Here is a 15445-nt window from a genome sequence, read left to right as displayed (position 1 = left end):
CAGCTGAAAGAAATACAATTATGAATAATCAAAAAGTAAATTTAAATTTTTGGCCATTATTGACTTAAAAATTCATCCCCGCCATATTTTACAAGCGGAAAATCAAATTCCAAGGCCGTTGTTTACATAAATAAAGATTTACACCTCTAAATTCTTTATTGTAGAATAATATATTGACAAAAAACCAATCCGACACTCACCCTGCGCGTGCGTGTACCTAATAACGTCCTTTCAGTGACAAAACTAGTCAACCTAAATATATATTATCTATAAATTGTAGTAAATGATAAGCTAAAAGTTTATTTAGTTACTCTCCAAGAACAGGCGTAATTTAATTAGTTTACTGGCAATATTACACAAATTCCATCATTGTTTCAATATACGCTTGATTCCCTGTTTTATCTCAAATATGTATTTCGGATTCCGTTTCTCTCGGCCGCTTCGGAATTGTGTATGTCGGATGTATATATATATTATGCTGATAACCGGATTACTCATAGCGCGTAAATACAATAACAATTACAGTTGTTTGTTTCTTATATCATCGGTTGATACATACACGCCCTTTTATTTATATTTAAAAATATTGCATTTTGCTTACTCGATGCAAACACAGCCCTCCGGAATAGACAAATTTTGCCATCGGCCTCTCTCAATATTTTCTCCTCTCTCTCTCTCGTCTTGTTTGTATTTTGTAACATTTGTAACATCAATAGATAGAGTATAAAACATACACCATTAAAACGTAGGTCGTAGAATAAAAACGAAGCGACAATTAAAAATATATCGATTTGTTCCAACGCAGAAATGCATCAAACGTGTTTATATATATAATTTATAAATCGAAAGAAACACATCGTTAAGAAATGTTATTATGCATTGGTTGCTTACTTAATTATGTGTTAATATATAGATAACCGTGCCCGGTCACTGTGAGAGGGCGTCAATTCTGGTTTCCTGGTAATTGTAATCTAAATATAGTTACTCACTTCCAAACGCTTTAAATTTCTCTGCGCCGAATGTGCTTTGAGCGCTTAAAGATTCTTTTCGTACTCTTCGACATCCTTGAAGTTCATGATGTCGAGTTCAACGACATGTCTACCTGCAAACTGCGCGAATTTGCCTTCATTCGGAAGTTCAGCAGATCGCTTCCATACTGCAACCAAACATACACAAAACATTACGTTACTCACTTACTAAAAAAAAATGGCTGATGATATTCAACTAACCTCCCGAAACGTATTTCTCCAGCTTGTAAATAGGCATGCCTGCACACTCGCCGGCAATGTAGGTACCAATCTGTGCATCGTCACTCAATGGCGGAATCTCTACCCTGTACTGCTCGCGGATGATTTGTGTGTCCACCTTGTAATAACCCCCCCACATTTTCTGCACCAGATCAAGCAGGGAGCGCGGCGGCAGAGTGGTATTACGATCCAGCGGCATAATAAAGCACCGCTTGCCGCTAATGTCAATGATACCAGTCTTGTTGTTGTTGAAATCATGCACGAATCGACCCATGCGTCCATCTTTGAAATCAGGCACGGTGATCTTCTCGTAGTCCCCATTGTAGGTGTCAATCTCAAACTCCTCTCTAAACGTGTTCTGGAAAGCGTTGAGTTCATTGGACAGCTCTTTGGTCATTTTCTCCAGGTACTCGTTCATGTCCATCGTATTGTCGTTGCTTGACTGCTGGTACATGGCCTCTCTGACATCATAGGGCACAGCTGCCCAGCCCTTGAAGACCTGCGAGCGCAGGTACTGACGATACAGATGCGTGCCGGCGAGGATGCCAACGCCGACGACGATGAGGGAAGTCATCAGGAGGCATAGTGTTGTTACAGTTGACACACGACGGGCGCGAGTACGCAGAATAATGAAAGACGGATCGGTTCCAGCTTGTGATTCAACATCATCTTCCGGCTGCATAAGTAAAAGCATATGTTATCAAATGGCGTATGCATATTTTAAGCATGATAAGCATTTTGTTATAGTACTGTATGCATAATAGGACTATTACAACGCAATACAACTGTAATAAAATGGGTGTTTTCACTTACGGCACTCGGACTTTCGGGAACGATGGGAGTCAGAGGCTTCGCCTCCTTTTTCTCGGACAATGGCTTGGTGATGATGGTCATCGTGCGTTTGTTGTATTACGATGCAAATACGAAGAATTTAACGCTGTTACTAGGTTTATTTTGACTGACAAACGCGACGAAAATCGATAGCGGAACAGGACACACAACTCAGCGTTACACACAACGCAAATCAGTCCAAATTACATCAATGTGTTGGTGTGAGAGTGTCAGCTGTAATAGACGCGCATGCGCACCTACTGGATCACGTGAACTTTGTTTCTAACAAGTGAAAAAACAAAACGCATCATACATTATTGTTTTATGTTTGAAATTTATATATTTTCATCGACGTCTAGAACTACTACGGGAACTAGATGATTTTCGACTAGTACTTCTATGTCTCCTGCTCTTACTTCTACTTTTTTCTCGTGTTTTCACTTTACTGCGACTTCGGCTTCTTTTTCTTTTGTGGAATTTGTGACGATTTTTATCAATATCTTTTTTGATTACTTCTGGTGATGAAGACCATCGCCAATTACTCCTCTCGCTATAAAGATATCTTGATTTTAATCAACATTGCAATTTAATTCAAAATAATTTACCTGGAATTCCAATCATCATGTTTATCAACTTTTTCAGTTCTTTGCGAGTGTTGTACGTCCATTTTGGAATACAAATTTCCCGGATTACGAAAGACATGTAAAAAATTACAAACACTACCCTTCGGACATCGCTTCCCAAAGAATAGTCCACATATCGCCGACTTCCACGATTCGATCGTGCAAAACTCAACATTCAATTGTTTGCCAGCATAAAACCGTCCGTGAAATCTACGATAACTGCGCATAGCCTCACGACAACTCGAATAACCCACATACACATTCCCCCTTAAATGTTGTTCTTTATTACAACAGACTTTAAACTGACTTATGGTGCCGAAATTTTCCAGTTCTGGCACAACATCATTGAAGAAAGCCTGAAAGTGTTTGTAGATCTCTTGATTCTCAAACTCCAGTGATGCATCACCATGCTCATTCTCTTTTGTGTCCAAACTATAGTGAGAATAAAAATTCTTAAAGAGTAAGATATTACTAATTGTTGGTCTGATGTGATTCCTGGAGCACATATCACCAAATCTGCATGCGCCTGTTCTGGTAAAGAATGGACAAACAATCTTTCCTGGATTTGTTTCTAAACATTGATTCAATTCGTCTGGCATCTCTCCATTGTTGTTTATAAATTCATCAATTTTCTGCTGGAGTTTTTGTTCTTGTAATATTCGTAATTCCTCTTGCCTAGCTTTTTCTTCCTTTAAAGCCTGTAATCTTTTTTGTTCTGCTTCCCATTCCTCTCTGATTTTGATATTTTGTGCTGTTCGTGCAGCTTGTGCAATTTGTAGTTTTTGTTGTAACATACGCCATTTTTCCTGTGCTTCCTTTTCTCTTTTCTGATAAAGTGCTTCTTGTTCTTTCGAGATTCTAAGTTCTTCTGCTGCTTGGAATTCCTCCAACTGTTGCTGTTCTTGCAGAAAGTTTTGATAAGATGGTGATTTTTCTCTTTGTAATTGTTCTAAAAGTAGCTATTAATGAAGAGTTTGCAATGTCTAAGTAGATAAGAACCTTCTGATTCTAATTCTGATCGTAAAATGGCTGCTATACGTCGTTTGCGTTGTCTTTGAGCCTTCTTTGCAAGTTTTCGCCACTCCGAATGTCTAGGTTGGGCATTAAGAAAATATAACCTCATCGTAAAATACTTACTTATTTTTAAGATTTCCTAAGGGAATTTTGTTTGGTTTTTAAAAAAGGATACCTACTTCCCCATTCCTGGTAGAAATTTTATTAAACGTATCGTATAAGGGTCCAAAAACCTTTCTGAATCTGCTCATATCAACTTTAAAAATGTTAGGTTATATCGGAAGCTAACAAATGAATATTTGCGCAAGTCTCGCAATTTAAATCCCCATGAAAATAAGCACTTCTTCTACATAAAAAAACTTTTACAAATTAAATTGCGTTTAAATATAAGTGAACCTAAACGAAAAACATTGGCAATTGCTCAATAATACACTCCTTAATCTTCAATAAGCGTTGCTCCTGCTCCAAATTATTCGTGTTAATATTGCCTTTCGCATCGCAATACGCTTTACCCCGAGCAGCAGCCAAATGCGCATAATAAGTCGGCGCCGGATAGCTTACAGATCTATTACAACGCGAAAACATATGACATAAGTAATAAGTCAACTCCTCAAGATGATCATCCGAAATAAGACTATCATCCCAAAGCGTAACATACTTCGTCGGCTTAGCGACACCCTGAATACTCGCGTGCGACACCAAGTAAAAATCTTGTCTTGTCGGATGGGTAATAGACTTATCCACAATCGTTCCAGCCGGAACATTGCAGTTCCTATCCTCGCTGATGCGCTTGTCAACCGGGAAGAACCGTGTATGATGGCGCTTCTGTACCACAATAAACGTAATCGCTGGCTTGTAATTCGGCTCTAGTTTTGTGCATGCCCTGCGAATAGCTTGCATTTCCGCCTGCAAAACCGCCTCAAACTGACCAGTGGAGACACCATCGCGAAATACAATAATTTTCTCCGGTTTCATCTTCTTGTTCTGTTGATAAAACCTTATCAAATGTTGACGAGTGATATCCTCCATATCGAGAATTATCTCCTGGCCGGGTTTCTGCAGACGCCAGCAGAGATTGTACCCAAACGCATTCGGGCAATGACTTGCCGTAACCGCCGCCACACTGAAGCCATCTTTCACATCCGGGCTCGGATGTGTAACGTCCGCGCCCATCAGCATAACATAGTTATCCCTCATGACTTGAGGCAGCGTCTCGAAGAAATGATTCGATCCCGCTAACTTGGCGTTAACTTTGAGTAAAATATTCTTCATCGTCATGTCATTCATGCGTTTCTGCAGCGTCTGACCCTTAATGCATTGCGTCAAGCATCCCACGGCAATCTCAGCGGCATGTTTGACAAAACTATAGACTCTATCGTTGTTACCCGGCAAGATAACAAACACCAGGTCCAGACCGCGCTTCTTCACATCCTGGAAAATCGCCTCCAAGTCCTCCTTCTCCCGGTTGCGTCGCAACTGCACCTCACGATTCGAATACGCCTGATACCCGCCCATGTTCATTCCCAATTGTTTGCCGCACGTCTCGGCCTGACGAATCAAATTCTGCACATCTTGCGGCTTCACATACCGCTCCAGATTCAACACCGTCCATCCGGTTTTAATCACGCCAGAGACCATAAACTCGCGGCCGGTCCACACACCCTTCCCCACGGGTGCCACCGCATTGTTTTTGTACTTGATGCGTGGTGGATTCAGAATGCGTGCCTCAACCTTCTCCATTTGATCACTGACAGAGAAGCCAAATTCCTGCACGACTGGATCAGTGTTATAGCGTGCGTTCGCGACGTTGTGACTAATGTTACCCTTGCGTACGTCTGTATGCGTTGCGCATTCGCGGATCATATTACGTGTTTGATTCGCATCGCATTTGCGATTTACAGGTTGACCGGGCAAGACTGTGCACAATTCAGCCGGGACAAGAACACGATTCTGCGTAGAGCCGACCCACAATAGGGGCAGTTGCGGGAATCGAATTTGATAACCCTTAATGTTTTTGTAATAGGTTGCCACATCAATTGTGTTACCCTCATGTTCAAAACGATGCTCCAATGCGGTCGAGTTTAATCCATTGACGCGATAATTACGCCTGGAAGATGAATTTCTCGGGATTTCATACTGAACCTAAACGAATTTAGTATTATTTTATAGTTAATTAATTTCTTATTAACTAATGTAGTTTACCCTAAGAGTCTTCAGATGTTTCTGCAATTTTTCGGTGACATAATATGGCAGTTGGCCTTGAGGATCACCTCCAAACTCCCGGATCAAATCAATGATATTTGACGCGCTGGGGAAAGCCTTGTTCGCAACGTCGACATTCAAGAATGGACGCCAGCCCAAAATGGCGGACTGATACATACCGCGATACAAATGCATTCCACCGCCCAAATTAACAGTTCTGTCGGTTGTTGGCGGAGTAAACAATGAACTACCAACGACAATCTGACGCAGGGAGAGCGAATGGCGCAAGACGACGTCAATGACTTGCAGTACCAGTTGCGGTGCATCAGTGATGATTCCATTGCGGAATTGCTCGTAGAATTTCTTCAATTCTCCCATGTTTATGTTCTGCACCAGCTTCAACTTCACCTTGTATTCTTTGGCGCGGTCGTCTAGCATTACACTGACGGTATCTGCGATTTAAATAATATCTATTGAATTCTTAGTGAATATTAAAATGTGTTTACCTTCAATTGACTCTCCAAATTGAAATTGTTTTACGCTGAAAAGCGCTTTTGATCCGTCAAAAGCTGGATTAATGTTTGGGTAGTGTTTCTGTTTGAAATGTTCCATTACTTTTCTCATTTGTTTCTTAGGTCTGTCTGGGTCAATGACTACATCATATTGGTAGACAGTTTGGTTTATATCTCTGAAGTTCATAGCGAAATGATTTGTGTAGACCTCTACCCTTCGACCTTGAGTGCCACCTTTTGCAATGATTTCGCGCTTTTTGAATGCATCTCCGCCACCTGCACTTGGGACTGACGCGGGGGAAGATTTGGTAGATGGTTCACCACTACCACCACTAGCAGAAGGTTGTTGTTGTTGAGGACGTTTCTGCTGCTGCTGTTGTTGTTGTGGGGGACGTTGTTGCTGTCGGGGATGTTGCTGCTGTTGTTGAGGAAATTGTTGTTGCTGTGGAGGCGGTTGTTGTTGTCGTGGTTGACCCCAAGCACCCTGCGGAGGAGCTTGTTGTTGTTGCGGAGGCGGTTGTTGTTGCCGTGGTTGACCCCAAGCACCTTGTGGAGGTGCTTGTTGTGGCTGTGTTTGAGGTGGAGCACCACCACCAGGAGTTTGTTGCCCATGCCCACCTCTACCACGTTCTCCTCTACCTCGATTATCCTGGTGACCACCTCTTCCTCTACCTTGAGAATCTTGTGGCCCACCTCTACCTCTGCCTTGACCACCTTGGCCACCTCTCCCTTGGCCTCTTCCTCTTCCACCTCCTGATAATTAACAACAGGTAAAACATAAACAAAATTGGGCATCTGGCAGATACAATTTCTTAAATTGCTATTTTCATAAAATATGATAACATTAGGGTATGATACATGATGAAATAGTATACCACCTATTGTGCAATACTTGTTTTGGAAGGAGAAAATGATAAAAACATATTAATATTGCCTACTAACCCCTTTGTGACATCGTCGATGTTGATATTAGCTGTTATCTTGTTGCAAAATTCCTGATGAACACTGAAGACAAAAATTTATCCCGGACTGATTTCCATAGAAAAGCGTCCACCTCCACGAAGGATTTAGGACGAACTAAACTTGGGAATCACTTGCACTGATATCTTATTTTTTGTCAGCACTCACACTAGCCGAATATGCTGTTGGTGAGTATCGGATTAGTTCGGACTGTTCCGGTATTCTCGGAATGTTATGTACTACTAATTATGATGCTTGCCGTTAGATAGCGCTGCTGCATGAAACATAAAATAAAACAAATTGAAATTATCATCACATTGTCAACTAAATACCCAACAATATTTATTACCAACAATAAATAATACTATTCCTATTCCTTGTGTACATAGAAACACCGCTCCTTAAGTTTCCGAAACAAAGATATATATTTTCCCGCACTAGTCGTGCGGCCAACAATAAACTGTTCACAGAACAAGGAACGATTAGCCGCTGCGGTGCTCAATGTTCCATAATCCAACGCGCATAAGAAACACAAAACAAACGAATAACAATTATGCGCATCCTCGTCGTAATCTTTGGCTGTCCAGCAAGAATCCTTACAGAATGTTGTAAGCACATTATCCCAATGCTCCCGCCACGGCGTGTCAACTTGATCCAACAACAAGCATTGATCCCATTCTTTGCTCTTGTGACGACGCAAACCATGCTTATCAAATTCAACGATTAATCCCGATGAATTTGTCACACCAATGTGAAGATCCATTGAATTGTAGTAATCACTAAAACAATCATAAACTTATAGATGGCGCTGTTGTACACACGAAAAATCAAACAAAAAACATACTTGAGGAAATCTCCAACGGTGGGTTTGATAACAACTGCACAAGGATATTGTGATGCTCGTACAAATGGATACGGAACTCTACAAAGACAATTATTAAAATAACTCTTGTATTAAATGTTGTGTGTATTGCTAACCTAAAAGGCATCAATAGAAATTTTGCTTCTGAGAGATCTTCTTCGCATGTAGGGCACTTTTCTGTTAGATTCATGCAGAAGACTTTTGGTCCACAATGTTGGAAGCATATTATTCCTGGATCCATTGTGTTTTTGTCCACAATGTTTCTAAAAAGTAATTTACAATATTTTATATTCAATACCGTTAATAAAAATATTCACTCACCTTTATTTCACTTCAATTAACATCATTTAACTTATTTCCAACAACTAAAGGTAAATGTCATCAACTCGAGCAATAAGCAAACATTGTGCGCACATCGGGAAGCAAATTTATTCCGCTCCAGTGCTTCTTCTACCTGTTTCTCCAGGTGAACTGAGGCAACATCACAGATGACTGATTCTACATGCAACTCCATTCAAGTTGAGTCGGTCACGGACCACACCGACCACCAACTGACTCAATACCGTTATTAAAACAAGAACAGAATCCATAGTCTTCGTAGCTTACGCTCTGTACTACATACTTAAGTAATATTCATTTCTATTAACACCTATAGATGGCAATAGCGGAAATTAATAATACTCATGAATGAAATTTAAAATGGCCGCCATTGATAATGATAATGTTAAATCAATCGACACAATACGTCGGTGCAAGACGAATGAACTCCGGAAACGTTTACTATTTATAGAATAAATTACGACAGACTCGTTCGTAGGGATTTGTTTTGTTTGATTGTGTGGTTGTCACGCCAACGACCCTTTTCCAACCACTACTCACCACGCTATCACGCACCAATGCGGTTTGATAATAAACAGTTCACCACCGCGCACATTGCACACACCACGCAGCAGGTAAATGTTATGAGGGTGAATTAGTTAATAAATCAGTCCACATGTGCTGTGACCACCAGACGAGCGCACATCGCACACTTCAAACCAATACAAACAATCCACACTAAAAACATAAAAGTTATTAATACAACAAAGTGAATCATAAAAAAAACATATTAAATCGAATTCGTTATTAAATCAATAAACGAACTCTTCTTCCGCGCGGAAGTGAATTTTAATTGATGTTAACGACATGTGTATGCAGAAAGTGAATGTCAAAGTGTTTGCCTACCTTAAATTATTAACGTTTGTGAGTTTATTTAGTTATTTAAACTTTACCGATGGAGGATTTGCGTGTTTGAGTAATCCTTGCGTCCATGGTGTGTGTTTGGATGATTTAAACACCACTTATTCTTGTTATTGCATTGATGGTTACACAGGCATACAATGCCAGACGAATTGGGACGAGTGCTGGTCGAATCCATGTCAAAATGGCGGCCTGTGTCAAGATGGCATCGCTGCTTTTAACTGCACATGTCCTTCGGGCTTTGCCGGTGATTTATGCGAGGAGAATCTCAATGAATGTCTGAGCAATCCATGTCATAATAATGCCACATGTTTGGACGCAGCAAATGGATACACATGTAATTGCCTGCCGGGATATTCAGGCGCACATTGCGAATTGGATGTCGCAGTGTGTAATCTTACCAATGAGGCACGCTGTAATAATGGCGGTGTGTGTCTTGAAGGTCCCGGATTTACTTTTCATTGTAAATGTCTCGATGGATGGACTGGACTGCTGTGTGAGTTGGAGATTGATGAATGCATGTCGCATCCGTGTCAAAATGGCGCCGTTTGTGTTGACTTACATGCAGATTACGAATGCGCATGTACGTTTGGTTTCGCTGGGAGGAATTGTGAGGAAGCTGTGTTGATTTGCGAAGATAATCCGTGCAGAAATGACGCGTTGTGTTTAATGGAGGATGATAAACCTGTGTGTTATTGTGTACCGGATTATCATGGCGAGAGATGTCAATGGCAGTACGATGAGTGTAAACTTAGTAACAACAGGTTGGTAACAGTGTTTTCTAGGTTAAATGTTGTTTCATTTAGGTTATAATATTACAGGTGTCTTAATGGTGGAAGTTGTATAGATGGCGTTGATGGTTTCACATGTTCATGTCCTCCGCATTTAACAGGATTCTACTGTGAATGTTTGATTGTGGAGTTGCGAGGTGGGACTTACTTGGATTGCAGTTTAATAACGCCGACAATGACGACTGCGAATATGACGCGTACTACGGATATGATTACTTTCACAGACACCACGTTAATGACTACCATTGGAGTAATCACCAATGCGCCTACAAGTACTACAGAAATTACTGAGACAACTATTTTTACAACGCCAACAACAACTGTGCCAAATTCGAAATTTACAACAACTTCCGAAGCGATTACTTCAACCACAGAAACTATGGAAACTTCAACGGAATCCTCTACGCTACCAAGCACAATTAGTTCAAGTTCTACGTCTACGTCTACTTCAAGTTCTATGTCTACAACAACAGAAACGTTAACAACGTTTACGACATCCCCGGAAACAGAAAGCACAACTATAACTATAACTACAACTGAACAATCTACCACAACAACACCTGTTGAGATTTTAACTACAGAAACAAGCGTTGATACTACTACAATAACATCTACATTTTCTACGACTGAAGATATAACAATTACCACAAATTATACAACTTCTACTTATCCAACAACACAATTTATCAACGACACAACATTAACTATTACTGATTTTTGGAATATCACAGATACAGAAACTCAAACAGAAACAATAACAACTACAGAATTTCCTCAGAATTCTAGTTCTGAATCAACTGGACCTAACCTGGTCACAATACCAATTACAATTACTACAGAAAGTGATAATTCCAGTACTAGTTCCACTACCACTTCAGTTCCAGTTACAGAAACTGAAACAACTACTCCCTTAACAATTCTAAGTACTAGTTCAACTACAGAATTAACTACAACTTCCTTAACACCAAGTTCTTCATTGTCCACAACGTCTACAACCGATCAAACAACATCTGAAAGTGATACAACTACCGTTACACTTTCTACAACTGAATTAACAACAGAAACAACCAAAGATTTAACTGGTTTTCCGCATGTTACTGACTTCATAAGCACAATATCCACCACAACAACAACAACACCGAATGATATTACTACAATAACAACTTTAGAAACAACTCTAGAAACAACTACAGAATTATCGACCAATACAGAAACAACAACTGATTATTCAACAACTACAACAAGTAGCACTCAATTTGATTGCTCAAAATTGAATCAATCATGTTTAAATGGCGGCACGTGTATTTACGCGGATGGTTTCCGCTGCGCATGCGTGTATGACTACTCTGGAGAACGATGTGAATTTGCTTTGGGCGTAACAAACGCTGCGTTCAACGGAAACTCGTATATTTTACACAAAATGTCCGCTGGGTCCCAAATGGAGGTGGCATTCACCGCGCGGACATCTTGGGAATCCGGCGTTTTATTCTACGCAAATATTCAGGACACTTACATGGCACTGTACATGGAGCAAGCACATTTAAAGTTTAAATTTTCATGCGGCTATCAAACAATGCTCCTCAGCGAATTGAATAAACCAGTCAACAATGGAAATGAAATGCGGATAAGTGCACTGTATATAATTAATAATTAAGGTTATGTATGTAAAGTTACTTATAATGTGTTTATTTTCAAGGTTAACTTTTTCGGACGATCATCAACACTGCAATGCTTCTATTAAATTAAATGATACTTTGACAATGTCCGGAGCACAAATTGCAAACTTTAATGACTTTTTAAAATTCAAAATGGCGTCGCATTTGTATCTCGGTGGTTTGAGCGAAAAAACTAACTCCATGCTTAAATTAACCGGTTTTATCGGTTGCATGTCGGATTTATTAATTTCGGGGAAAGCTGTGAGGATTTTCAAGGACGCAGTGGATGCGTATGGAGTTTCCGAGTGTTCTTCATTAGCATGCCTATCAAATCCATGCAAAAATGGCGCTAGTTGTACAGCGCTACCCGGAAACACTTTAAACAACTATTTCTGCAAGTGTACCAACGGATATGTCGGCAAACAATGTGAAACATCCGTGTGTGACAACAACCCGTGTAAATTTGGTGGTACCTGCCTACCATTCACTGGTAGTGGATATTTATGTTTATGTCCGTATGGTAAACACGGACATTTTTGTGAAAACGGTAAATATAACCTCAATTCAAGCCTAATCACACTAATAACCTTTAATTTTAGATTTGAAAATCTCCAAGGCATATTACTCGTCATCAGTGCAAGGATATGCCTCATACACAACCCACACTATCCCAAAAGCATCTTATAAATACATGTACATCAAGTTTAAGATCACTCCAAGTAACCTCAATCAGATCTCATTGCTAATGTTCATGGGACAAGAAGGACAACATGATTTTCATTCAAGTCACATGTCTGTATCATTCGTGAAAGGATTTATTATGCTCACATGGAATTTGGGAGCAGGACCAAGACGTATTTTCACAGAGAAACCCATACCTGCAGACAAAGCAAGTTATGAGATACAAGTTGGAAGGTTAGGAAGACGCGCTTGGTTACACGTTGAGAATATCGGTAATGTCACGGGGAGATCACAGGGAAGTTTAACGCATTTGGATGTGGAACCATTGATTTACTTTGGAGGTTATAAAAGTAAAGGATTCCAAGGACTACCGCATGATTTACCATTACACACCGGTTTTGCTGGATGTATGTTTGATATGATTTTTAAAGTGGGAGATGTTACAGTCTCACTGGACAATGGTAAAATCACCGGACGTGCAGTAGGTCAATGTGGTACCACTGAATGTTATGAAGGCGTGTGTCAAAATCACGGGGCTTGTTTATATCATGGCGGTACATTCACGTAAGTGCTTTATCTACATAACCACAATTTTAAAACTAATTATGATATTTTTTAAAAAGATGTATGTGTCAAGATGGCTTCTACGGTCCTTTGTGTTCGAATAAATTCAACCTGTGTGATCGCAGCAGTTGCGCACCATCAGCAAATTGTGTTCCGATGATTGCAGGATATGAATGTGATTGTGCCCTGAATAAAAAAGGAAAATATTGTCAAGATAGTAAGTATTTTAATTTATGCAACCCAAAAATCACAATTATTAATGTTATGCAACCTAATTTTTAATATTTTCTAGATGAAACTCTTTCCGATATTAGTTTCACCGGTGTCCGAAGCTATTTGCTCTTGGGCCCAAGAACTTTTGAAGTAAACAAATTTAATTTTGATCTGGAGCTACGTCCATTCAAAGATGGACTGATTGCATTCATAGGCAACCATGATTACTTCTTTTCACTGAGTATGTTAAGCGGATTGCTTGAATTGCGTATACTGCCAAGTCGGCAACGTCGCAATCGACGTGATCGTATTACTCTCCGCAGTAATAAATTACTGCGTTTAGGAATGTGGCACTCGGTAAAAATACAAGTCTACGGAAGGAAAGTTTATCTTTTTGTGGATAATATTGTTAATACAGCTATAATGCAAATTGGGGATAGTCTTGACTTAAGCAGTGAAATGATTTACTTAGGTGGTATGCCTGATTTGTCACAATTACCACCCGAAGCAACTTGTGAATACCCCACGTTTTATAAAGGATGCATTCGAAAGTTATTCATCGATACAGTTCATGTACCTTTGAATGAGAAGACAATTCTAAAAGGACAGAATTTGGAAGATTGTGACGGAACGCCATGTGGTGGTGATTATTGTTCTAATGGTGGAACATGTTGGTTGGATCCGAATATACGTCCACATTGTAATTGTCCGGATCCGTATTATGGTGAAAAATGTGAAAGGATTTACGATTGTCTTGAGCACAAGTGTAGAAATGAAGGTTATTGCTTAGAAGGGCGATGTGTGTGTAAAGTTGGTTATGTTGGTGCATTGTGTGAAACAGGCTTGACTATCCGAAGTCCGAAATTCGTTGGGAGAAGTTATTTGTATGTGAATGCATCAAATTATCCGGCACCAGTGGAGATTGAAAGTAATTTGGGTGTTATCAGTGGTAAAAAGCGTAATTCAATCGCCGAATCATCAAAAAACATTACAATACATTTTGTGACAGCTTCAGATGGACTAATTCTACTATCTAATGCTGAAAATTGGTTTGTTTTGGGTTTACAAAATGGTAAACTCACGCTTATGAACAGGAAAGAAGAAATAGAACTGCTAAGTAGTCCAGTGTTAAATGACGGAATGAATCATGAGATGGTGTTGAAATTCAATCCGTTTAGAATTGCAATCGATGCAAAGGAATACAACGTTGGGAATTTTAGTAATGTAGACTTTGATGAGTTTTATCTCGGTGGTGTTCCTGCGAATTATTCGTGGGAGAGTAGAAAGATTGACGCACCTTTCGATGGGTTGATGTTTGACGGATGTATTGATGTGTTTGCGTTTACAAAAAGCAATATGGCTGCCAGTAGAGTGTTAGATTTCAATTCGTACAAAGGAGAGAATATAGAAGAGTGTAACAGCAACGTAATAAAGTAATTAATAATTGCGTAGAGGATGTTGATATATGTAATATGTAATACTGCCGATACTGCGTTCTTTTTGTATTTGACAACTGTTGTAGAATAAACTAATTTAAAAAATGGTGAGTGAATATCTTCTAAACTAAACGCGACAGCGACCAATTAAAAATTATTTTATTCAATCGCAAATATCTCGTAAACTAAAAGAGATAAATAAGATCTGATCGCAGCGTCTTAACCTACGGACCAATCTCTATCAGATAGATTAGTAAAAAGCGAAATCTGAGAGATGAAATTTTAAGTCGTAAGAAAAAATTGCCAAGGGGGGGGTGCTTGATACTTTTTTTCGACGATTTTCAAAAATTCATATCTCTTAAACTAAAAGAGATAGCTACCAACGAATTGTTGATTATGAAAGATTGGAAGATTCTCTATCAGATAAAAATATAAAATAATTATATTTCCTACAGTAAACGGTCGAAAAACGCGACTAAAAGTGCTAAAAAGTGACATTTTGCAATTTTTGCCCATTTTCTTCAAATTTGAATATCTCGAAAACTAAAAGAGATAGGAAGGCCAAATCGTAGATTCTTAATCTACGAAACATTCTCTACAAGATAGACTAGTTAA

At 39.4% G+C, this 15445-nt stretch overlaps 5 protein-coding genes across 5 annotated transcripts; 1 reads left to right on the top strand and 4 right to left on the bottom strand.

The window, feature by feature from the left end:
• Window positions 1-137: 137 nt before the first annotated feature.
• On the bottom strand, window positions 138-2288 carry LOC135796357 (integral membrane protein 2B). Its single transcript, XM_065308354.1, has 3 exons — window positions 2061-2288; window positions 1230-1923; window positions 138-1156 (listed from the first exon to the last, which is right to left on the bottom strand). The coding sequence occupies exons 1-3, from the start codon at window positions 2139-2141 to the stop codon at window positions 1035-1037; spliced, it is 897 nt and encodes a 298-aa protein (XP_065164426.1). The 5' UTR covers window positions 2142-2288; the 3' UTR covers window positions 138-1034.
• Window positions 2289-2391: 103 nt separating this feature from the next.
• On the bottom strand, window positions 2392-3998 carry LOC135796351 (U2 small nuclear ribonucleoprotein auxiliary factor 35 kDa subunit-related protein 2). The gene is made up of 4 exons (XM_065308344.1): window positions 3895-3998; window positions 3701-3792; window positions 2684-3650; window positions 2392-2628 (listed from the first exon to the last, which is right to left on the bottom strand). Exons 1-4 carry the CDS (start codon window positions 3900-3902, stop codon window positions 2424-2426), a joined length of 1272 nt encoding a protein of 423 aa, XP_065164416.1. The 5' UTR covers window positions 3903-3998; the 3' UTR covers window positions 2392-2423.
• Window positions 3902-7573, bottom strand: AGO2 (Argonaute 2). The gene is made up of 4 exons (XM_065308334.1): window positions 7372-7573; window positions 6424-7182; window positions 5918-6369; window positions 3902-5857 (listed from the first exon to the last, which is right to left on the bottom strand). Exons 1-4 carry the CDS (start codon window positions 7382-7384, stop codon window positions 4112-4114), a joined length of 2970 nt encoding a protein of 989 aa, XP_065164406.1. The 5' UTR covers window positions 7385-7573; the 3' UTR covers window positions 3902-4111.
• Window positions 7574-7714: 141 nt separating this feature from the next.
• LOC135796359 (MKRN2 opposite strand protein) lies at window positions 7715-9225 on the bottom strand. Its single transcript, XM_065308357.1, has 4 exons — window positions 8573-9225; window positions 8368-8514; window positions 8234-8311; window positions 7715-8168 (listed from the first exon to the last, which is right to left on the bottom strand). Exons 2-4 carry the CDS (start codon window positions 8490-8492, stop codon window positions 7760-7762), a joined length of 612 nt encoding a protein of 203 aa, XP_065164429.1. The 5' UTR covers window positions 8493-8514; window positions 8573-9225; the 3' UTR covers window positions 7715-7759.
• Window positions 9226-9255: 30 nt separating this feature from the next.
• eys (eyes shut) lies at window positions 9256-14936 on the top strand. Its single transcript, XM_065308328.1, has 6 exons — window positions 9256-10254; window positions 10312-11916; window positions 11978-12483; window positions 12536-13181; window positions 13241-13398; window positions 13474-14936. The coding sequence occupies exons 1-6, from the start codon at window positions 9437-9439 to the stop codon at window positions 14829-14831; spliced, it is 5091 nt and encodes a 1696-aa protein (XP_065164400.1). The 5' UTR covers window positions 9256-9436; the 3' UTR covers window positions 14832-14936.
• The last annotated feature ends 509 nt before the right edge of the window (window positions 14937-15445 follow it).

This window comes from Atheta coriaria, unplaced genomic scaffold (genome assembly GCF_025399875.1).
Source record: "Atheta coriaria isolate IRGN ID8LTWV9N9 unplaced genomic scaffold, Caltech_Dcor_3.1 hic_scaffold_7_pilon, whole genome shotgun sequence".
Lineage (NCBI taxonomy): Eukaryota > Metazoa > Arthropoda > Insecta > Coleoptera > Staphylinidae > Dalotia > Dalotia coriaria.
The sequence above is the reverse complement of the archived record's forward strand: the minus strand, read 5'-3'. Positions and strand labels throughout refer to the sequence as shown.

Excerpts from the sequence above, each read along its gene's own strand:
- LOC135796357 (XM_065308354.1), bottom strand. The coding sequence starts at position 2,141 with ATGACCATCATCACCAAGCCATTGTCCGAGAAAAAGGAGGCGAAGCCT. Across the intron at positions 1,924-2,060 it reads TTCCCGAAAGTCCGAGTGCC|CCGGAAGATGATGTTGAATC; the intron begins GTAAGTGAAAAC and ends TTACTTATGCAG. Across the intron at positions 1,157-1,229 it reads GGAGAAATACGTTTCGGGAG|TATGGAAGCGATCTGCTGAA; the intron begins GTTAGTTGAATA and ends GTTTGGTTGCAG.
- LOC135796351 (XM_065308344.1), bottom strand. Across the intron at positions 3,651-3,700 it reads ATCAGAATTAGAATCAGAAG|AACAATTACAAAGAGAAAAA; the intron begins GTTCTTATCTAC and ends AGCTACTTTTAG. Across the intron at positions 2,629-2,683 it reads CATGATGATTGGAATTCCAG|CGAGAGGAGTAATTGGCGAT; the intron begins GTAAATTATTTT and ends ATATCTTTATAG.
- AGO2 (XM_065308334.1), bottom strand. Across the intron at positions 6,370-6,423 it reads ATTTGGAGAGTCAATTGAAG|ATACCGTCAGTGTAATGCTA; the intron begins GTAAACACATTT and ends TTTAAATCGCAG. Across the intron at positions 5,858-5,917 it reads AACATCTGAAGACTCTTAGG|GTTCAGTATGAAATCCCGAG; the intron begins GTAAACTACATT and ends AAATTCGTTTAG.
- LOC135796359 (XM_065308357.1), bottom strand. The coding sequence starts at position 8,492 with ATGGATCCAGGAATAATATGCTTCCAACATTGTGGACCAAAAGTCTTC. Across the intron at positions 8,312-8,367 it reads TTTCTATTGATGCCTTTTAG|AGTTCCGTATCCATTTGTAC; the intron begins GTTAGCAATACA and ends TTGTCTTTGTAG. Across the intron at positions 8,169-8,233 it reads ACCGTTGGAGATTTCCTCAA|TGATTACTACAATTCAATGG; the intron begins GTATGTTTTTTG and ends TGATTGTTTTAG.
- eys (XM_065308328.1), top strand. The coding sequence starts at position 9,437 with ATGTGTATGCAGAAAGTGAATGTCAAAGTGTTTGCCTACCTTAAATTA. Across the intron at positions 13,182-13,240 it reads TATCATGGCGGTACATTCAC|ATGTATGTGTCAAGATGGCT; the intron begins GTAAGTGCTTTA and ends TTTTTTAAAAAG. Across the intron at positions 13,399-13,473 it reads AGGAAAATATTGTCAAGATA|ATGAAACTCTTTCCGATATT; the intron begins GTAAGTATTTTA and ends AATATTTTCTAG.